The sequence below is a fragment of the Hemicordylus capensis genome, chromosome 2 (assembly GCF_027244095.1).
Source record: "Hemicordylus capensis ecotype Gifberg chromosome 2, rHemCap1.1.pri, whole genome shotgun sequence".
NCBI lineage: Eukaryota > Metazoa > Chordata > Lepidosauria > Squamata > Cordylidae > Hemicordylus > Hemicordylus capensis.
Window position 1 is genome coordinate 396,022,911 of NC_069658.1, and position 18,060 is coordinate 396,040,970.

General features: G+C 47.2%; 1 protein-coding gene across 1 annotated transcript in view; it reads right to left on the minus strand.

Moving 5' to 3' along the window:
- Positions 1–18,060, minus strand: part of HEATR9 (HEAT repeat containing 9) — a 55,340-nt gene that overhangs the window by 12,514 nt on the left and 24,766 nt on the right. The window contains exons 5-10 of the mRNA XM_053296371.1: positions 14,782–14,878; positions 11,307–11,363; positions 9,783–9,839; positions 8,033–8,093; positions 1,360–1,490; positions 1,013–1,201 (exon numbers count right to left, since the gene is read on the minus strand). Of these exons, the coding sequence (XP_053152346.1) occupies positions 1,013–1,201; positions 1,360–1,490; positions 8,033–8,093; positions 9,783–9,839; positions 11,307–11,363; positions 14,782–14,878 (592 nt within the window). The remainder of the gene's footprint in view (positions 1–1,012; positions 1,202–1,359; positions 1,491–8,032; positions 8,094–9,782; positions 9,840–11,306; positions 11,364–14,781; positions 14,879–18,060) is intronic.

The following is an 18,060-nucleotide window of genomic DNA, read 5'->3' on the forward strand; positions in this document are numbered from 1 at the left end:
CTCCCAACATCTTGTCTAGTTTGGTCCTGGCTTGGGCTTCGATTCACCATTGGGTGGAGCCACAGCACAGGTATAAGCAGTCTGCAACATTATCCCTGCTAACTGGGCAAAGAGGCACCTTTTACCGTGGTGATTCTCTTTATTTAGCAGGGGGAGAGTAACTGGCCCCATCCACCCCCAGCACAGTACCTCCAGTGACTGTTGCTGGTGTCTGTCTTAGGTTTCTTTTAGATTGTGAGCCCTTTGGGGACAGGGAGCCATCTTATTTGTTTGTTATCTCTCTTTGTAAACCGCCCTGAGCCATTTTTGGAAGGGTGGTATAGAAATCAAATTAATAATAATAATTATTATTATTATTATTATAAAAACACTATTAAGGTAGCAATCACTGGCACAACACCCTTTTATTGGTCCAGCTCTTCAGTATATCTGAGCCTTGTTCCTGGCTTTCTTGCATCTGCTGTTCCCTGGCAAGACTTGCTTAGTCCCTTGCCTGCTACATTCCTTGGCCCTCGTATAATCCCTGGTTAGCTTAATCTTTTGCCTGCCTGGCTACCACCCTCTCTATCTCTTTACCATCTAGTATCCAGGGAATTCTTGCCACTGTGGGTTTTGTAGCTTGAGCAGGGCCAGACCTGGATAATGCTACCTTCCTTATCCTCTTCCTTTTTGTGTCTTGGATGCAATATGTATATAGACACACAACTCCAAATATGGTGGTGTATTGTGATTCTGTGTGTGACGGAACCTTAAGGCCGTTATTAGCAAAGGATTATTAGGGAACATCAGCGGGGAAGGGAAGCAAATAGTGTTCAAATGAACATTCTGAGCAGGAGGATAAGCAGCAATTTCATTCATATCTGACTGGAGAGAAGAAGCTATGACAATCCTGGTTCTCCTTTCATCTTGATCATGGGCAGATATTTTTCAAGTGATTTCACAGAGGTCTTTGGCATATGAAGGTGAAAGACTAAAACTCAGGTCTCCCTGATCACCTGTGCAGCATCCCCACCTGCATTCTCTTCTTCCAGTCTTTCTGGGCCAGACACATAAACATTGTCTCTCGAGCAATTGGATTTGATTTGTCCAGGTACCCCAAGCAAATGGCTGCATTGAAAGCTGTGCTGTCCAAAGGATCTTGGAGATTCACCAACCGCTGCAGATTTCGGATTAAACTGGATTGGGCACCTATGGGACCCCCCTGGGAAAAGATAATAGATCTGTTAGATGCAGCAGAGAGAGTCATATGCCATTTCAATAAGAAACCACAAAAGGAAGGGCTGCCCAGAACTTGCAGAGCAGGTGTCTAGCAATAGGACAGCCTCACTTTAAAAAAGAAAAGAAAAGTTCAGCAGTTACCTCAAATTTAGGCAATGTTGACCATGCCTGTAAAGCCATCTTCAAAGCAATCAATGCATCTTCTCTCCGATGCAGGCTCACCTCCTTCAAGTGTCTAATTAGCACTTTCATGACAGAGGCCTCAAGGCAACCTGCTCTAGAGAATTAAGAAGCAGTAATCAACAATAAAAGTGCAACTCTCAGTAAATGCAGGGAGAATAAAAGAGATGAAAAGAGAAAGAGGGGAAGGGGGCATCTTTTTTGTTTTGTTTTTGGTTACTATACTGTGTGGAGTTAAAAGGGGGAAGATGGAAGTACTAAGCTTCCTCTCCCGACCCTCTTCCTCTCAAGAGATTTCCCAAATCATTCTTTTTGCAAAGATGGCCCTCAGATTTGCAAAGCTTGGTCCAAGGCTGAGCCAAACTGCTGTGCTTTTCTATCCTGACCAGTGGCTGTGGACAAAGGTGGATTAAGCCTTTTGCTGCCCGTAGGCAGCCAAGTATTTGTGCCCCCACCGCCGCAGCCCCCACCGCCGCACCCCCCCACACACTTTTGCTTCTAAAAGCTGCCACAGCTGAAGGATGGAGACAGTGAAGGCCACACAGCGGCAGCTGCAGGGAGAGGGACAAGCGGAAAGTCCCCCCCCCTTTTACTTTAGAATGCCGCTGTGTGGCGGAATGGGGCAGCAGCAGGGAGGGAGGTGGTGGGGTGAGGGGAAAGTTCCCCCTTTTACCTTAAAGCAGTGCCACAGCATGGCGACGAGGGAGAGCTCCTTCCAACTTCCCTCCTTCCTCCCAAATGAGTGCACACCCCCATCTGTAGTTCATTATAGGCCTTTCTCTTCAGAGAAAGGGGGTGTGCACTCATTTTTAATGTAAAAGGTGGAACTTTCCTCTTGCCCCACCAGCACCCTCCACGGGGCAGTCACTGCCACCCCACCCCATCCCACCCCGCAGCAGCATTTTAAAGGAAAAGGGGGGACTTTCCCCTGCCCCCCCCCCCCCCGAGCTGCCTCTGTGCGGCCTTCACTGCCCTGCCCCCATCCTGACGCACAGCAGTGGTTTTTAGAAGGAAGGGGGGACTTCCCCTCCCCCCTCCCCCTCCTTCACTGCAGTCACACTCAAGTTAACAAGGAAGAGAACCCAGCCGACAATTTCTTCTCCCCTCTAACAAGCAGTTGCTTTTGCTGAGTAGCAGCTCCTCAGCAAGGGTGCAGGGATTAGGGACAGGAGAGTCCTCCTCCAAGCACACTCCAGTCTTCCCTGCCTGTAGAGACAGCTGGTGAGGGAGTGCTTGCCCCCTCTTCCAGGCAGAGGAGAGCTGGCTTATGGGTGGCCACTCATTAAAAGGGGCCTGCAGGTTAAGAAGAAGACAGTGTAAACAACTGAGAAATGGGAGGTGACATACAGGGTGGAGTATGGCTTTCTCCACAAATTGAAATGATTGCACGAAGTTCCTTGACAAGTTACAGCCAGTTAAAAATTAACCTCTTTCCTCTGTTGGCTGATTTCACCATAGAAAGACTACACATCCTGATGATTCAGTGTCTCCAGGTCTTTTTTTTTTAAACTAGCAATAACTAGCAGGGGCATAGCAAGGTTGGAGTGGGCCCAGAGACAAGATTTTAAAATGGGCCCCCCCTCATTGAAGCTCAGCTCATGAAGTAAAGAAATCTTAAATAAGGCTGAATAGTGGTAACAAAAAGCATACTAAAATTATAGATAGATAGATAGATAGATAGATAGATAGATACACACACACACACAAACAAACAAACACACACCTATGTGCCACAATAGATCATCATCCAAAAAAGGTTGTGTAAATTGTGGATGATGCAAGTCATTTAATGGTACTAGAGAAAGACATGCTGTTCTGGTAGCTCCAGGTCTTAACACTCACATCAATTTTGGAGGATGAATACAACTGAAGGAAGCCCGGGCGGGTGCGCAGCTGGGGGAGTCAGTCATGTGACTTGCCTCTGTCCCCCGCCCCAGGCAGTGGGCCCCCAGACAACTGTCTCTCCTTGCCCTATTATAGTTACGCCCCTGGTAACTAGTAACTTTGGCCTCGCATGTCCAGCACAATAAATCAATTCAGAAATGTCCAATATGCTGGCAAGAGATCCATAAAAACTAAAATGATAAGAGGATCACTGTGTTTATTTACGTAAGATTCCTGAGCCTCTAAGTAGTGCTGCAGGGGCAGCAGGATTACTTCACCGTCAGGCATGGTTGGGCAACTTCACCCAACAAGCATGCTGCTGCCTGCGGTTTATAGGGAGAGAGGGTGTGTCCATGAATCAGTTCAACCAACTCCAGCAGCAGACGCCACCCCCTAGGATACAGCATAAGATGGTGCATGCTGGGGTTTTGGTGGAGGGAGGGGCGAGGTGAGGTGTGAGAGCAAAAGCAGCACAGCAGCTGCTCTTAAGGAATGTGGACTTTTACAGCAGGCTGGATTTATACTTACCTTGAGGCTTTTCATAGTTAATTCTAATAAGGATTAGTATTCCCGTGACTGTTCATTTTCTACCAAAGAGTTAGAGCAAGTTTATGCAGTTCTTAAAGATACACAAGCCCTCTCAAGGGCTGGAGCTGGGACAGATGAGTCACACTTTCATGGTGGACGTATTACACAAACTTTTCCAGTAAGAAGAACAAGCTGTATGTAACCCTCCCTGTTAATTCAGGGTCCCTTGTCCATAAATAACTCAAACAAAACAAGCAATGTATGCACTTCCCCTTTTTCTGATTTGCTGGAGTGAAGCCATTCAGTCATGTTAAACTGAGTTTTAAGAAACAGTAAATTGCACAATGGCATTGTGTGAGAAACTGTTCTTCATTCCACTCCCACAGTACTGGCAAATAGGAAGAATGAAAATGTAGGCTTTCTTGGGTGGACCAAAATAATCTGGGTGCCTGGACCGCCCAGACCTCCCAGCTGGACCCCCCCAGTGAGCCCCCACGTGTGTGAGGCCCCCCCCAAGCCTCCTTGGGGGTCCCACCCTGCCAACCTCCGCTGCTTGGTTTTTTTTAACTTCTTCCCGCAGCCGAGGGGTGGCTGCAGGTGGGAGCCGAGCAGTCCTTCTCCCTTCTCCCCCTCCCCCAGCGGCGGAGAGACCGGAGGGATGCTGGCCATGTCCGTTCGGGCCAGCATCTTTAACAAAGTGTGAGGCGTGCCTGCAAAGTATGTTGGAAGTGAAGGACTCTACGCTGTCTCTTGTCTCAATGACATAGGAGGACAGACTAGTGAGTCAGAGGGCTAGAGAGGTCAAGACATTGGTCATCCCTTCTCTACTGCTCTGACACTATCCCTTTGATGTGTAGATTGCTAATCTCAGGGACTTCCTTCCTTCCTGCCACTTCCTCTTTCCCTTCTCTTCCCTTCCTTCTCCCTTGCAACATGCAAGCTCCTCTCCCATGCACCATGTGTGCAGAGCTGCAGAATCCATCTGCATCCAGCTAGATAGATAGATTAGAGATCCTATCTCTTCACTTTACTATCTAGAATGGAGTTCTCTAATAAATACCACTTATATTGATTTGAAACTATGAACTGGCTCCAAGTTACTTTACTCTCAGCATACAAACATGCCTAACTAAATTCCGCTGTGTTGTGCCTCTGTGCACTCTGCTATAAAGAAAAAGCATTTCTCTTACCAGAGAGAATTCCCAACACAGTATAGAGATTGTGGCCAGCATCCCTCCTGTCTCTCCGCTGCCGGGGGAGGGGGAAGAAGGGAGAAGGACTGCTCCGCTCCCCTCACCCACCGCCACCCCTCGGCCACAGTAAGAAGTTTTGAAAAAACAAAACAGCAGAAGTTGGGCAGGGTGGGCACAGGGTGGCTGCCGAGCCCCCCCCCGGCCATTTGGAGACTACCCCCCCGGACCTTGGAGGACCTGACCGGGTCCCCAAAGGTCTGGAGGTTAGTGCACCTCTGGGCTTTCTACAGCAAGCAAGACCTTTCTACATTCACCAGGCCCTGTCAATTATAGTTCAGTTTGATGCTCTTTAGAACCATTCTAACTGGAGACAAATGATACAAATGTCACAGTGGCAAACACAAGGTTGCCTCAAAAACAAGTCACAAAGGTCCATTAGTAGAGCTGATGGTGGCAGAGTCAAGCCCAGACACATTTAGTGGCCCAAAGATCCAGCCAGGGGCAGATTAAGCCTCTTGCCGCCTGTAGGGGGCCAAGGATTTTCCGCCCCCACCACAGCAAGGAGGGTAGGGGTGGTGAGGATGAAACCCCCCCTTTTTACTTCTAAATGCCGCCGCCAGTGAAGGCTGCACAGTGGTGGCTGCGGGGAGTGCCAGGGGATGAGAGGCAAGTCCCCTCTTCATATTAAAATGCCTCTCACCCCCTGGCACTCCCTGCAGCCGCTGCTGTGCAGCCTTCACTGGTGGTGGCATTTAGAAATAAAAAGGGGGGGCTTCATCCTTGACACCCCTCCCCTCCCTGCTGCAGTGGCAAGAGGCTTAATCTCTTGCCGCTGCTGCTGCCAGGAGCAGCAGTTTTAAAAGTAAAAAATAAAATAAAATACAAGTTAAAAACAAAAGAAAAAACTTCTCCCCCTTCCCAAGATCTGCTGCTCTTCCAGGATTCACTGCCATAGGCAATTGCCTCCATTGCCTCTGCGGTAATCTGCCATTGGATCCAGCTCTGCCATCTTGGCTCTCACTGAGCCTGCAGTCTGGCCACAGCAGGGGTGGAGCCACCATTGAGCAGATGGGTTCAAAGAACCTGGGCTGCTGCCTCTCCAAACACGCCCCCCCCCCGCGTCTGATGTCAGACGCAGGGGGCATGATTTAGCTCAAAAACGGGGGCCCGCTAAAAATCGGCTAGCACTGCCTTCATAGCACAGCCGGAGTGACTGTCCCTGCCTTTTAAAAGCAGGGAGAGCTGCGGGGGGCATGGTTTAGCTCCCAAAAGGGCTGCGCAGCCCCATTTGGGAGTTAGATCGGTCAGTGCTGTGTTCGCAGCACGGCTGGAGTGACTCTCCCTGCCCTGCTCCGGCCATACTGAAATGCAGCGCTGGTCAGTTTAACTCCCAAACGGGGCCATGTAGCCCCATTTGGGAGCTAAGCCATGCCCCCGCATCTGACATAAGACGCAGGGGGTATGGCTAAATGCTCCCTGCATCTGATGTCAGACACAGGGGGTGGGGCTAGGGGGCCCGCGGTGACGGCAGAACCCAGGCTGCTGCTGGCCTCCCTCCACCCCTGGGCTGCAGTGAGGGTACTGCACAGTGTCTCTGGCCTGCATTGGCATTGCACTGAGTGTTCCAATGTCCCAATATGACCGTGTAAATGGACGCTGGGCTATTCTCTCAATATGCACACCCTACTTCCCTGTTTCCTTTACCACCTGCTGTGTAGTTGAGCTGTGGTGTCTCCCCTAACCACAACAGTTAAGAGATTCTCCTAGAGTGAGGTTCCCAAGCCCCACCCGCAAACAGCTGGAGTTGCCATTGGGTGGCAGACTGAGTGCTGGTTTAAATTTGCTCCAGGTTTTTTAGCAGTGAGCAAAGTCACATACCAGTCAGTCACTGTAGTAACCAGCCTCCCCACCCTCTAAAGAGTTAACAGGAAGTGAACCCTTATCTTGACTGACACACTGCTGAATTCCAGGGCTCAACCAATCAGTCCACCAGGTGGGTGGGACCTGAGAGCTGCAGGGGAATTCTGGGAACAAGAAAGGGAGTCTTGGGAGAGAGTGTGTGGACTAGCCTGAAGTCTGTGCTGGGAGCATGAAAGAGGACATGCAGCAATGGAGTTTGCTGCAGCAGGATGACTGTAGATCCTTTTAAGACAGGATTGCAAGAGGCTTGATTCTCATCAAGAGTTTGGTGAGGGTTTTTCCTGTTCTTTACTTTTTACGAGCCTCTAAGGGTTGGTTATTAACCCAGCAGGAAAAAGGGGGACCATAACGGAGATTTCTCTGGTGCAAAATGCATCTCAATGAGATCTTGGCCAAATTAACAATTAACTCCATGTGCAGGCAGATGCCTGGGAGAACAATTAGATTTATACACTTGCTTGTTAGCAAGGAGGAAAAGGTGAACAGCGATCTTTGATCACTCCAATGCCCGTTCAAAGTAGCCCGTAGGAGAGATCTGGTGGCAGCAGTAACCTACCAGAACCTCTGGGTTTACCAGAATCTTTTTCTAAGGTTTCTGGGGTTTGAAAGTTAAGGATTTTTAATCGTCCATAGGCATTTTCTCTGAGCAGACTGCAGTAATGATTCATTGCTGATAGGAGTCATTTCTGAGCTAGTTGACTGAGAAGGCTGCTAAGCTGGTTAAAACTGGTTCAGCCAGTTTATTCATTGACTGACCTGAGTCAGGAAAGGAAATTTCCACACACCAATTTGCCACAGTCACCTATAACTATTTTGTATAATACATATGGATTCCACATGTCATAATGCTTGGTGCAAAATACCTGTCCTGGGCTTCTGATTTGGGGCCAGTTTCTTAAGCTTAAAAAACAAAAACAAAAAGCAAAAACTAGCGTAGCATTCCTGCTCTGAAGTTGTCTGCACCAACTTCTCAGGACTCCAAGAAGAAACGTCAACATTTCTGCCACTGTTGAGTAATCTACTATAAGCAATTACCAGTTAGTCTAATGCCCCAGTAGCACCCTGCTACCAGTCTCCACGTTAATGATCTGAGGAAGAAAGTCACTCACCCAGCAAAGCCAGGGACCGAGCTACTTCATACTGCAAAGGCAAACTGCTGCATTCCTGGAGCTGAGAAAGAATAAGTACTAATAGCAAACTAGCTAGAAGTCACTCGTGTGCATGAACATCGAATACAGAGTTATAGCAGTGGATGGATTCAAAAGACCATCTCACCGAATGGGAGGGCTATCCACTCTCCACTCTGTGCTGTCCAAAATACCATGAGCAGAGAGAAAGCTGTGCAGCAGAAAGCAGCATAATGAGCACATTCCTATAAATTACTCAAGTGTACAAGACAAGCTACATGTCCGATGCTAAGGCAACCCCCCACCCCCATGCTGTCTTTCCAATTTATTCTGAACAAAGCTCATGCAACCCACTTTTTTCACATAAGCATTGCCAATTATAATTATGTCCTTAATCACACCAACCCAACCAGCGTCAAGGATTTCTAAGTTAATTTAACACAATCAAACTTTTATCAGAGGAACTGCTCTACTCCTTCAGAAGATCTGACATTCATTTCTTATGTTCTTAAGGGTTCCCGTTTATTTATTTATTTGCTTATGGGAAACATACATAATGGGTTTTCATAGCTGTACAACCTGTTCTCAAGCATGTATATTTATGCATGCATATAGGCAGCACTGCACTATAGAGGTTGTAGACTTTAAGCTGTGCAAGAGCCCAATGGAATACATGTTCACAAGTTCAAATAGGTCTTGGTGTGAAAAATGGATATAGCACCATTTGCTTGATATAACACAATTTAAAATATCAGAAGAATAAATATATTGCAAGAACATGAAATGCTCATACTTTCATAGAACATTTCATAGGGTTATGAAAGCCATAAAATCTTACTTGATTTTCATAGAATATAGGTCAGTCAGACATTAATACAAAAATCAAGATAAGGAACAGCGATATAGGTTGTATATGTACACTAATTTTCCCTTGGACACATTGTCATTGCTGGTAGTAAAATATGATTCCCTAAGAGGCCAGATCTCACCTTCCACTGCATGTACAGAGATGCGGGGCATGGACAGGGAGCATGATCCTGCTCCTCCTCTATGTATTCACTATTTCTGTAGAAGAGAAGGTGAGATCAGGGCTTGGATGTTACAGGGGACACATGGCTCCATCAGCCCATGGCTCCTCATTAACAAAAGAGATGCATGACATGACATAGTTACATTTCAGATATCCCTGCCCCCTGCAAATGGTATCCAGTGAACTAGAGTGAGAACAAGGAAATGCTAAATGCAATGACATCACATCATGAGGCGATTCTCACGATCGCCAAAAAGTGGTTTAAGAGAGCCTAGCCCGCTTTTTGGCAGTCGTGTGCTGCCACGGGAGCCACCTGGCTCCCGTACCCCTGGTGGGCAGCTGAAACCAGCCTCCTGGCCCTGCATCCTGGAATTTCTGGGGGCCCCACAGCCCCCGATCCCTGCAGCCCCTACTGGCTCAGTGATGGAGCCGGCAGTCATTTGGGCGGCCAATTTGGCGGCCCAGGGCTCCATGGGTGATAATCTGCAGGGAGAGTGAGCTAAGCCCACTCTCCCTGCAAACCCCCTAAAGGCAAGTCTCACTGATCATAAGACTCGCCTCCTTGTGTTTCTTTCCCTACATATTATGAGGAAAAGATGTGGGAAAGCAGTACATAAGTAGCTCCACACACTGCTTGACGTCTGGTTATATTTTCTACACACTCGTTGCAAGAGAACGGTAGTTGATGGGAATTATACTTACAGTATTATAAAGTGCTGAGATAACATATTCTTCATCAACCCCAAGGTGTCCAAGGGCCTAGAGAGAGCAGTCAGAAAAATCAGAACAATCACTAGGGCAGGCTCTTCTAGCTTCTGCATAGGTTCTTTAATTCATTCATAGGTTCATTCAGCTTCATTCATAGGAACATAGGAAGCTGCCTTCTATCAAGTCAGAACATTGGTCCGTCTAGAGGAAGGACTTTTTCACACAGTGCATAATTAATCTATGGAATTCTAGTGATGCTCACTAGCTTGGATGGCTTTAAAGGGGGCTTAGATAAATTCATGGAGGACAGGTCTATCAATGGCTAGTAGTCTGGTGGCTATAAGCCACCTCCTGCCTCAGAGGCATGATGCCTCTCAATACCAGTTGCAGGGGAGCAATAGCAAGAGAGAGGGCATGCCTGTGGGCTTCCCAGAAACATTTGGTGGGCCACTTTGTGAAACAGGATGCTGTACTAGATAGGCCTTGGGCCTGATCCAGCAGGGCTGTTCTTATGAAGCTCAATATTGTCTACCCAGATTGGCGGCAGCTTCTCCAAGGTTGCAGGCAGCAAGCAGTCTCTCTCAGCCCTGTCTTGGAGATGCCAAGGACAAGGAGGGAACATGGAACCGTCTGCATGTGAGCATGCAGATGCTCTTCCCAGAGCAGCTCCATCCCCTAAGGGGAATATCTTACAATGCTCACACATGCAGTCTCCCATTCAAATGCAAACCAGGGTAGGCTCTGCTTAGCAAAGGAGACAGTTCATGCCTGCTACCACAAGACCAGCTCTGCTCCTCTGGTGGACAAGAGAGAGAAACTGCAGGCAAATATAGTTTCTGCATTGAAAAATATGTCTTACAGTGCAGTTTTCGCAAGAGGGCTTGAAAGGACAGACACCTAACCCACACCACACTTATCCTGGTCCACCATCCGTTTTGATAGCAGCCATTCAGCACTCAAGATCGTCTCTACTGTGAGCTGCACCCCTCCATCTAGATCAGGTGCAAGGTAAGGCAGAAAGTGGCAGCTTCCTGCTTCAGCAGGAGGCGCTGCTGGGGAAGCAAAATGTGGATAGAAAGTGTAGAAGCAGGTATATTTTTGCTCTGTTTTGATTTCTCTCCACTTTCTCCATACCATGCATAATTTTATATACTTCTATTATATCCTTCCTTGGTTACTTTTTTTTCTAAATTAAAAAGCCCCAAATGGTTTAGCCTTTGCTCATCATAGGGAAGGAAGCCCAGCCCCCTGGACATTTTGGTTGCCGTTTTTGCCATTCAGACTCAATACTTAGATTGTGAGCTCTTTGGGGGCAATGGGCATAGATAAATATTGATGAAATTTCTGAAAGCCATCCTGAGCCCATGGGTGTACTCAAAAATCAGAAATAAGGTACATGGAATGGTTATTAATCTGACAGACAAGTAAAGGCACAAATATGTTGGAGGAAAACTGAAAAAACAAGTATAGTTTCTGCTGAAATGGTTCTAGACCAAAAGGATAAAAGCCTTACTTCACCTGAGCCGCATAGAGTTGGTCAAGTTCTACAGAGGACGATAAGTGATTTATGAGTGCCTGAAAACACACAAAGGATACAGCTGTATCAATACTAGGAGAAGAAAAATGCTGAAGAACCTGAGCTCTATTACTAAGGGCCAGACTAGATGCTACATTAAGCCTGTTAGCGCTGAGAGGTGTAACTTTTTCTTTCGAAAGTAGCATTTGCATAGGATTTGGATCTGGACTGCAGCTGGGGGAGGACAGCTTTATATCTTTGCCTCCGCCCCACCACAGTCCCAATGTGGATCCAGGTGGACTACCACTGCTACTTGACAAAGAAAACAAGCTCCCATTGGCACAAATCGGGGGGGTGGGGGAGTCGGGATATGAAGCCCCCGTGCAGGGGTGGCTCATTACTGAGGTGAGGTGAGGCCATGGCCTCAGGCAGTGCCTGCACCACGAGGAGCTGATTGCAAGCATCTTGCCCCAACCACACTGCCTGTGGGCGTCATCTCACCCGCCTGCTGCTCCCTCACCCTTGCATACCACCTTCCCCTTCTCCTGGCTGGTTACCTCGGCAACCGCAGAACGGAAGGCGCTTTGAGCAGGGAGCAGTAGCTTGGTTTCTGTCTCTAGCTAAGCCAGCTCCACCTCCTTTGCACACCACCTTCCCCTTCTCCCTGCTGCTTACCTTCTGGGCACACAGGAATGGGGTTTTAAAACTGTGACTTGGCACACCCAGAAGATAAACAGTGGGGGAAAGGGAGAGATGATGCACAGGGGCTTGGGAGGTGGCGCTGGCCCATCTGACCCTTGACATTGGTGTCAAGGCTCCTTGACATTGGTGTCTGCATCAGGAGCATAGCCAGCTGCAATATAGCGCCCCTTCAGGCACTGCCAGTACTTAGCAGGCACTGCCCTGCAGCTGCTGTTTTTGACAGAAAAGTTAAACCCATTAACAAGGTTGTAACATGTAGTTTTGCCCTAACTGGTGTTAACATCGGAAAAGCCCCTTGCTGCAGCCTTTGTATGGATGCACACATGCATGTCCCACTAAGGCCAGCAGATTCCAGTCACTTCCCCTAAGTGTCCATTGGGTAAGGGTGTACATGGACCGGTTCAATGACCAACCAGTCTGCCACAAACTGGGCCGGTTCGAACAGTTCAATCGTGAACCACTTCGAATTGGTTCAAGCCAGTTCATTGACCCATCTGGCCCAGCCGATGGGTTTGACCAGACCGATTCGGGAACCCGCAGTTCGGTCCGTGCACAACCCTACCATTGGGTAGAAAGAGTCCATGGGTAGTAGTCCATGGGTCTTTCTACCATTGGGTAGAAAGAAATACCATGGCATGGATTCACTGGCCAACCTTAGGCAAATCACCCTCTCTCAGGCTCAGTCCCCATCTGTAAAATAGGGATAATAATGAGACATAATACATAGGATAGCATGTTGTGATGATGGTAAGGAATAAAAAATTGATAAATTAAAATTAAGAATGATAAGTAGTAATCTTCCACAGAAATCAGTGGGTCTTACAAGTATATAATTACATGCAGAATTCAGCCCATGCCTTTTCTTCACACATACAAACACTCTTATGGAAAAATGAATTCACTGGGATGGCTTTTCTCAGAAAAGGGATAGTTATTAAGAGGTTACATGATGTTAGGCTGTAATCCTCATTCATTTGGAAGTATGTCCCATTGAACTCGGCAAAGATGGACAATATTTCGGCAGTGGCCTTCTGGGTTTAGCAAGTGCTTGTTTCTGTCCTAAAATGGCATATTTTTGCCAGAGCCATTTACTAGTGTAGAATTGAGAGGAAAAGAGTTGTGGCACACAAAGACCGGGCAGTGGAGTATTACTAAGGATGTTAAATTAGTTTAATGAAATAAATATTATTTACAGAAAGGCAAGTGCAGACTGCTTGTTGTTTGCCCCGCCTCCAGTCTAGAACTGGACTAAAAAGTAACTAAAGCACCATTCAAAAGCTCGTCTGCATCAAGGAATGGATTAACCAGAAACACCACAAGCAGTATCAGGTGGAATTACCTATTATACTGGAAAACACAAGGTGCCAACTCCATGTTTGCCAGACAAGGTAGGTTTTGCTGGCAGGGGGCATCTGCAGCAGATAATCAGCCGATGTAAGGAGGATGCTTAACCCTTCCCCTGCTCACCACTCCCCTCCACCAACTCTTCTTTTGCCTTTCTCTTCTTCCCCCCAAGTCAGGCTTCAAAAGCCAAGCCAGCAAGAAGCCTGGCTAATATAAAGGAAAAATGGCTTGGTGACAGGGGTTGCAGGGAAGTGGTATGTGCCCTGTAGAATCTAGAGGAAATTGTTGTGGCATGCAAGGACAAGGCTGTGGAGTAGAATCAGGAATATTTATGGTTTAATGAAATAGATAATATTTACAGAGAGGAAAGTGCAAACTGTTTTCAATGCTCTTGCTGCTGGTTGTTTGTTAGCCCGCCTCCACTCCAGGACTGGACTAAAAATAACTAAACCACCACTCAAAAGCTGGCCTGGATCAAGGAATGAGTTAACCAAAAACACATGTCCCTTATGCCCATTGCTTATTTCCATCAGATGCTCTCCTCCAGAGTCATATTATTATGCAAATACAGGCATGGGAATCTATGTTTGCCAGAGCAATATGTTGTTCTGGATTCTTATTTCAAGTATTAAAACTATCCAACAAGTGCATCAGAACTGTAGTAGATCAGTTCCTCCAAGCACCCACTGTTTGGACAACCTCAAGTGGCGAGAGCATTACCAGTGCATACTGAAAAATAGCTTTCTTTCCCAGAGCATGGTCTGAGGACACATGATTCAACCACCTGGCAGAAGCTAAGCCAGACAAGAACTTGTCAATGCCCAGAGGCACTCTTACCCCTGGACTTCCGGGCCAAAGTCCAGGGCCTCTACAACTTCTGGGGGGCCCCAAATCCTCTTTAGTCTGTCCTGGGTGGTGTGGTTGCCTGGCTGAGCATGATGGTGCTTAATTTGCAGAGGAAAGAGGGGGGTGGGCCTCCAACGGCCTTTAGGTCCAGGCTCCAAAATTAACTAGGTGCACCTCTGTCTGTGCCTGGTTAGGTGACCACCTGGTAATCCCATTCCACCTTGGGCTCAGGTATGGAGGAAATGTTGGATATAATTTTAGAAATAAACAAAAAATTCTAAGCCCATTCCCAAGCACCCTGAAAGGTGATGAAGAAAGCAAACCGTTTTCATTCCCATTCTCCATAAAATAATATAATATATAAAGTACATGAGGAAGAGTACACATGTACCTCTATGTACTCATAGTACCTCCATGTACTCAAATGCACCATAGGAGGGTGCATTTGGGGGTATGGTTCATCCACACATATAAAACTGTCAACCTGCTCCACCACTAAAGGTTCCTCAGTCCTGGTTTGTGGGTAGAAAATAAAACTGTTTCTGACTGATGGTTCATTGCAAACCATAATCTTTGACTTCTGACCTTTAGCCTTTCTGGTTCCACCTTTTCATCCCAAATGTAGGTCCCTTTTTGTTTAGGCTTTGCTAGCTTGGTAAACTTTGAGAGGAAAAAGTCAGACCTGGATGAAAGAAGAGACAACATTCGAGATTGTTTACAAGTTGGTCTCTTCACAGTATTCACTGATGAGAGTATGCAGAAAATGCCACATAACATTCAGAAACATAGAGCCATGCCATGTTAGCAGGTCCTGGGTGGCTTGTGGATGGGGAGAAGCAGCTTATTTGTTACTTCCATTGTGCTAGGGAAAGGATTCTTAAAATATGAGGCATCTCTGTTGCCCATGTAATTATGCCAACCTATCCATTAGACCGCAGGCCTGCGGAGAATGCCAGACAGAAAGCCGCTTGTTCTCACCATCTAACTCCTATTAGGACTTTAAGATGTACGTATGTGTGTTCAGCTGTCTGTACACATGTATATGTTTTGTTTTGTAAAAGACTGTACCTGTATTCATTTTAAAAGTGAACCTGGATGCCGGCCCCCCAAATGCAGGGGACAGATAGGAAGCGTATTATCCATACATGTGTGGGTAATGTGTACATAACTGTACATGCAAACAGATCTGTATGTGTGTTCGCTATACAGAGATTGTACATGCACTGAACATAACATGTGAATGGGGCTCTACGTTCAGTCCCATGTGCTCGGCAGTCTCTCTCCTCTTCAGCAATATTGTGCCTCTGCAGTGGCATTGCAACATTGAGGGTAGCCTCAGGACGCAATTTGGGGTGGGCCCTGCCACTGCCACCACTCACCCGCCACCCAGCTGTCCATCATGCCTCCTTTTGTTGGGCTGGGTTGCATTGTAGTCTAATGATGTCACTGCACTGGTGCAAACTGGCACTCTGATGTAATCAGATCATGTTGTCATGGGTGGCAAAGGGAGGGAGGCCAGCGGCTGTGGGTGGGTGACCAGACAGCCAGCAGAGGCTGCAAAGGCAAGTGGTTCCCCTGCCTGGGAGTGGGAGCATGCGGCAGGCAGTGGCGTGGCTCAGTTAAGTTGGGTGCCTGGTGTTCAGGAGCCCTAAGATGGAATATGAGGGCAAGAGGGGAGGGCATTGGTGACCCCCCAGATCACAGTCAGGGAAATTTGTCGTCCCTCCACCCCCAACCCCCCGGCTCAATTAAACCTACATCCTTGTGCCTCTGTGATTGTAGATGAGCAAACCCCTAAGTCATGAGAATCTCTTCCAGGTGTTCACAGTAACTTTTAAAGTCTTTTCCCCCCCCCATAAAGGGGTTGAGCATATCTGGCCCCGCTTATAATAAAAGCAGTCTGAAGCCAATTCATTCATACCTTTGATGTTTAGATAAATATGATGTTTAGATAGATGTTGACATGGAGACATCGGTGAAACAATCGTCTTTTTAGTGGCTTCATGCTATTAGATATTGTTCTGGCTGAAAGCCACAGATTTTATTAATAAAGGAGATTATTGGGCTAATAATCCAGGAGACTTGAGTTAATGGTTCTTAATGGCCAGTAGTTATTTCTTAGTGGGAGTCTCTAGATGTAAAGACCACTCTGGACTGCCTGGAATGTGGAAAACCACCAGAACTTGGAAGAGTTGACTTCCAGCATGCTAAGTGGAGGGGCTGATGTGAGTGTTGTTGTTTGCAATTTTGGGGGATAATCAGAGACTGAAAGAGAGAGTCAAAAGCTGGAAGGCACCGTATGGGGACAGAGCCCCTCTCCCTGGGGATCTGATATAAGGTAGGATATTTGCTGCATTCAGGAAGTGCTGCTTGCCTTTATCTGTGCTCAACTAGTAAATAAACCAATTACAAAAACACCCTTCACTTCCAGTGCTCTCTTCTCCAAAGGGAACAAAATGTGCATAGTGGTACCCCAGGAACTTCTCAGCACTGAGTGAAGTGGGGAGCATGTAGCAAGTTTTTAAAGTATCAGTGTAAGCCATGTTGGTAATTTTATACTAAAAGATTTTTAATAAATAAATGCCCAGATTGTTAGTCAATCTATGATGAGTTTTTAAAAGACAGTAGGCTAGTTCACATGATCATTAATTGGGTAGGACAAACATCCTACCCAGGTTCAGGAGCTGTGCACACTCCTGTTTAGGAATGTGCACAAATTGCAATTTGCAGCGCCATTCAAAATACATCTCCAGCACCTTTAAAATGAAGAAGAGCAGGTACATTCCTGCTCCTCCACCACTTGCCGCCATTTCCTGAATTGGTGGCATTCCTCCCACCTATCTTCACATGCCGGTGGCACTCTCCCCTAGCTGCCCTCACGTGACGCTGGCACACACATGGCCTCCACACATGAGTGGCAGCTATTTGTGTGGTCAGCATGGTTGCTGACCACACAAATGGCCACATGGTCATCATGGTTGCTGACCCCTCAAATGGCCACCATGCATACACCGAGGCCATGTGCGTGCCGGTGTCGCGCAAGGACAGCTGGCGGAGAGCGCCTGCAGCACACAAATATAGCTGGGAGGAGCACTGCTGATTCAGGAAGTGGCGGCGAGTGGCAGAAGAGCAGGTATGCACCTGCTCTCCTTCGTTTTAAAGGTGCCAGGGTTGTGTTTTGAATCACGCTGCGATTTGCAATTCATGTGCATCCCTACTCCTGTTTGCGATCATGTGCAAATGAAAAGCAAGGTAGGAAACAGGAGAAGTGATTTTCTGTGAGGATTCCACTGGGTAGGCGGGCTTTTCCTCCTACCTCATTAAACAGCTGAGTACAGCTGCTGGAAGGATGGAGCCTGCCTACCCAGTGGGAGCCTTGCAGGCGATCACTTCCTCCGCCTCCTACCTTGCTTTTTACTACACAGTCACAAAACGGGAGCATGCACCACTCCCAAACTTGAGTAGGAGGCGTCCTACCCCATTAATGATCACGTGAACTAGCTTAGTACGGTTAGTGGATAGAGTGTTGGAATTGCAGCTGAGTTCAAATCCCCACTCAGCTGCAAAGCTCACTGGATTGCTTTGGGCCAGTTGCTATCCTATCTCACAGAGTTATTGTGAGGATAAAAATTGGAAGGAGGAATTCTGTATTCCCTGGGGGCTTCCTAAAGAATCTCCAGGAAAGAAGTGTTGCGTTGGGGGAGATGAAAGTGTTCAGTTCAGCACGGCCTATCCAGCTACCTGAATATGTGATGAGGCAATTTTGTACCCATCCCAGGAATGATAAAAGACACATGCTAGCACATGCAAACTATCGTATTAATTAGCCCTATAATTCCTCAGACTGGTAGCCATGACAAGCCA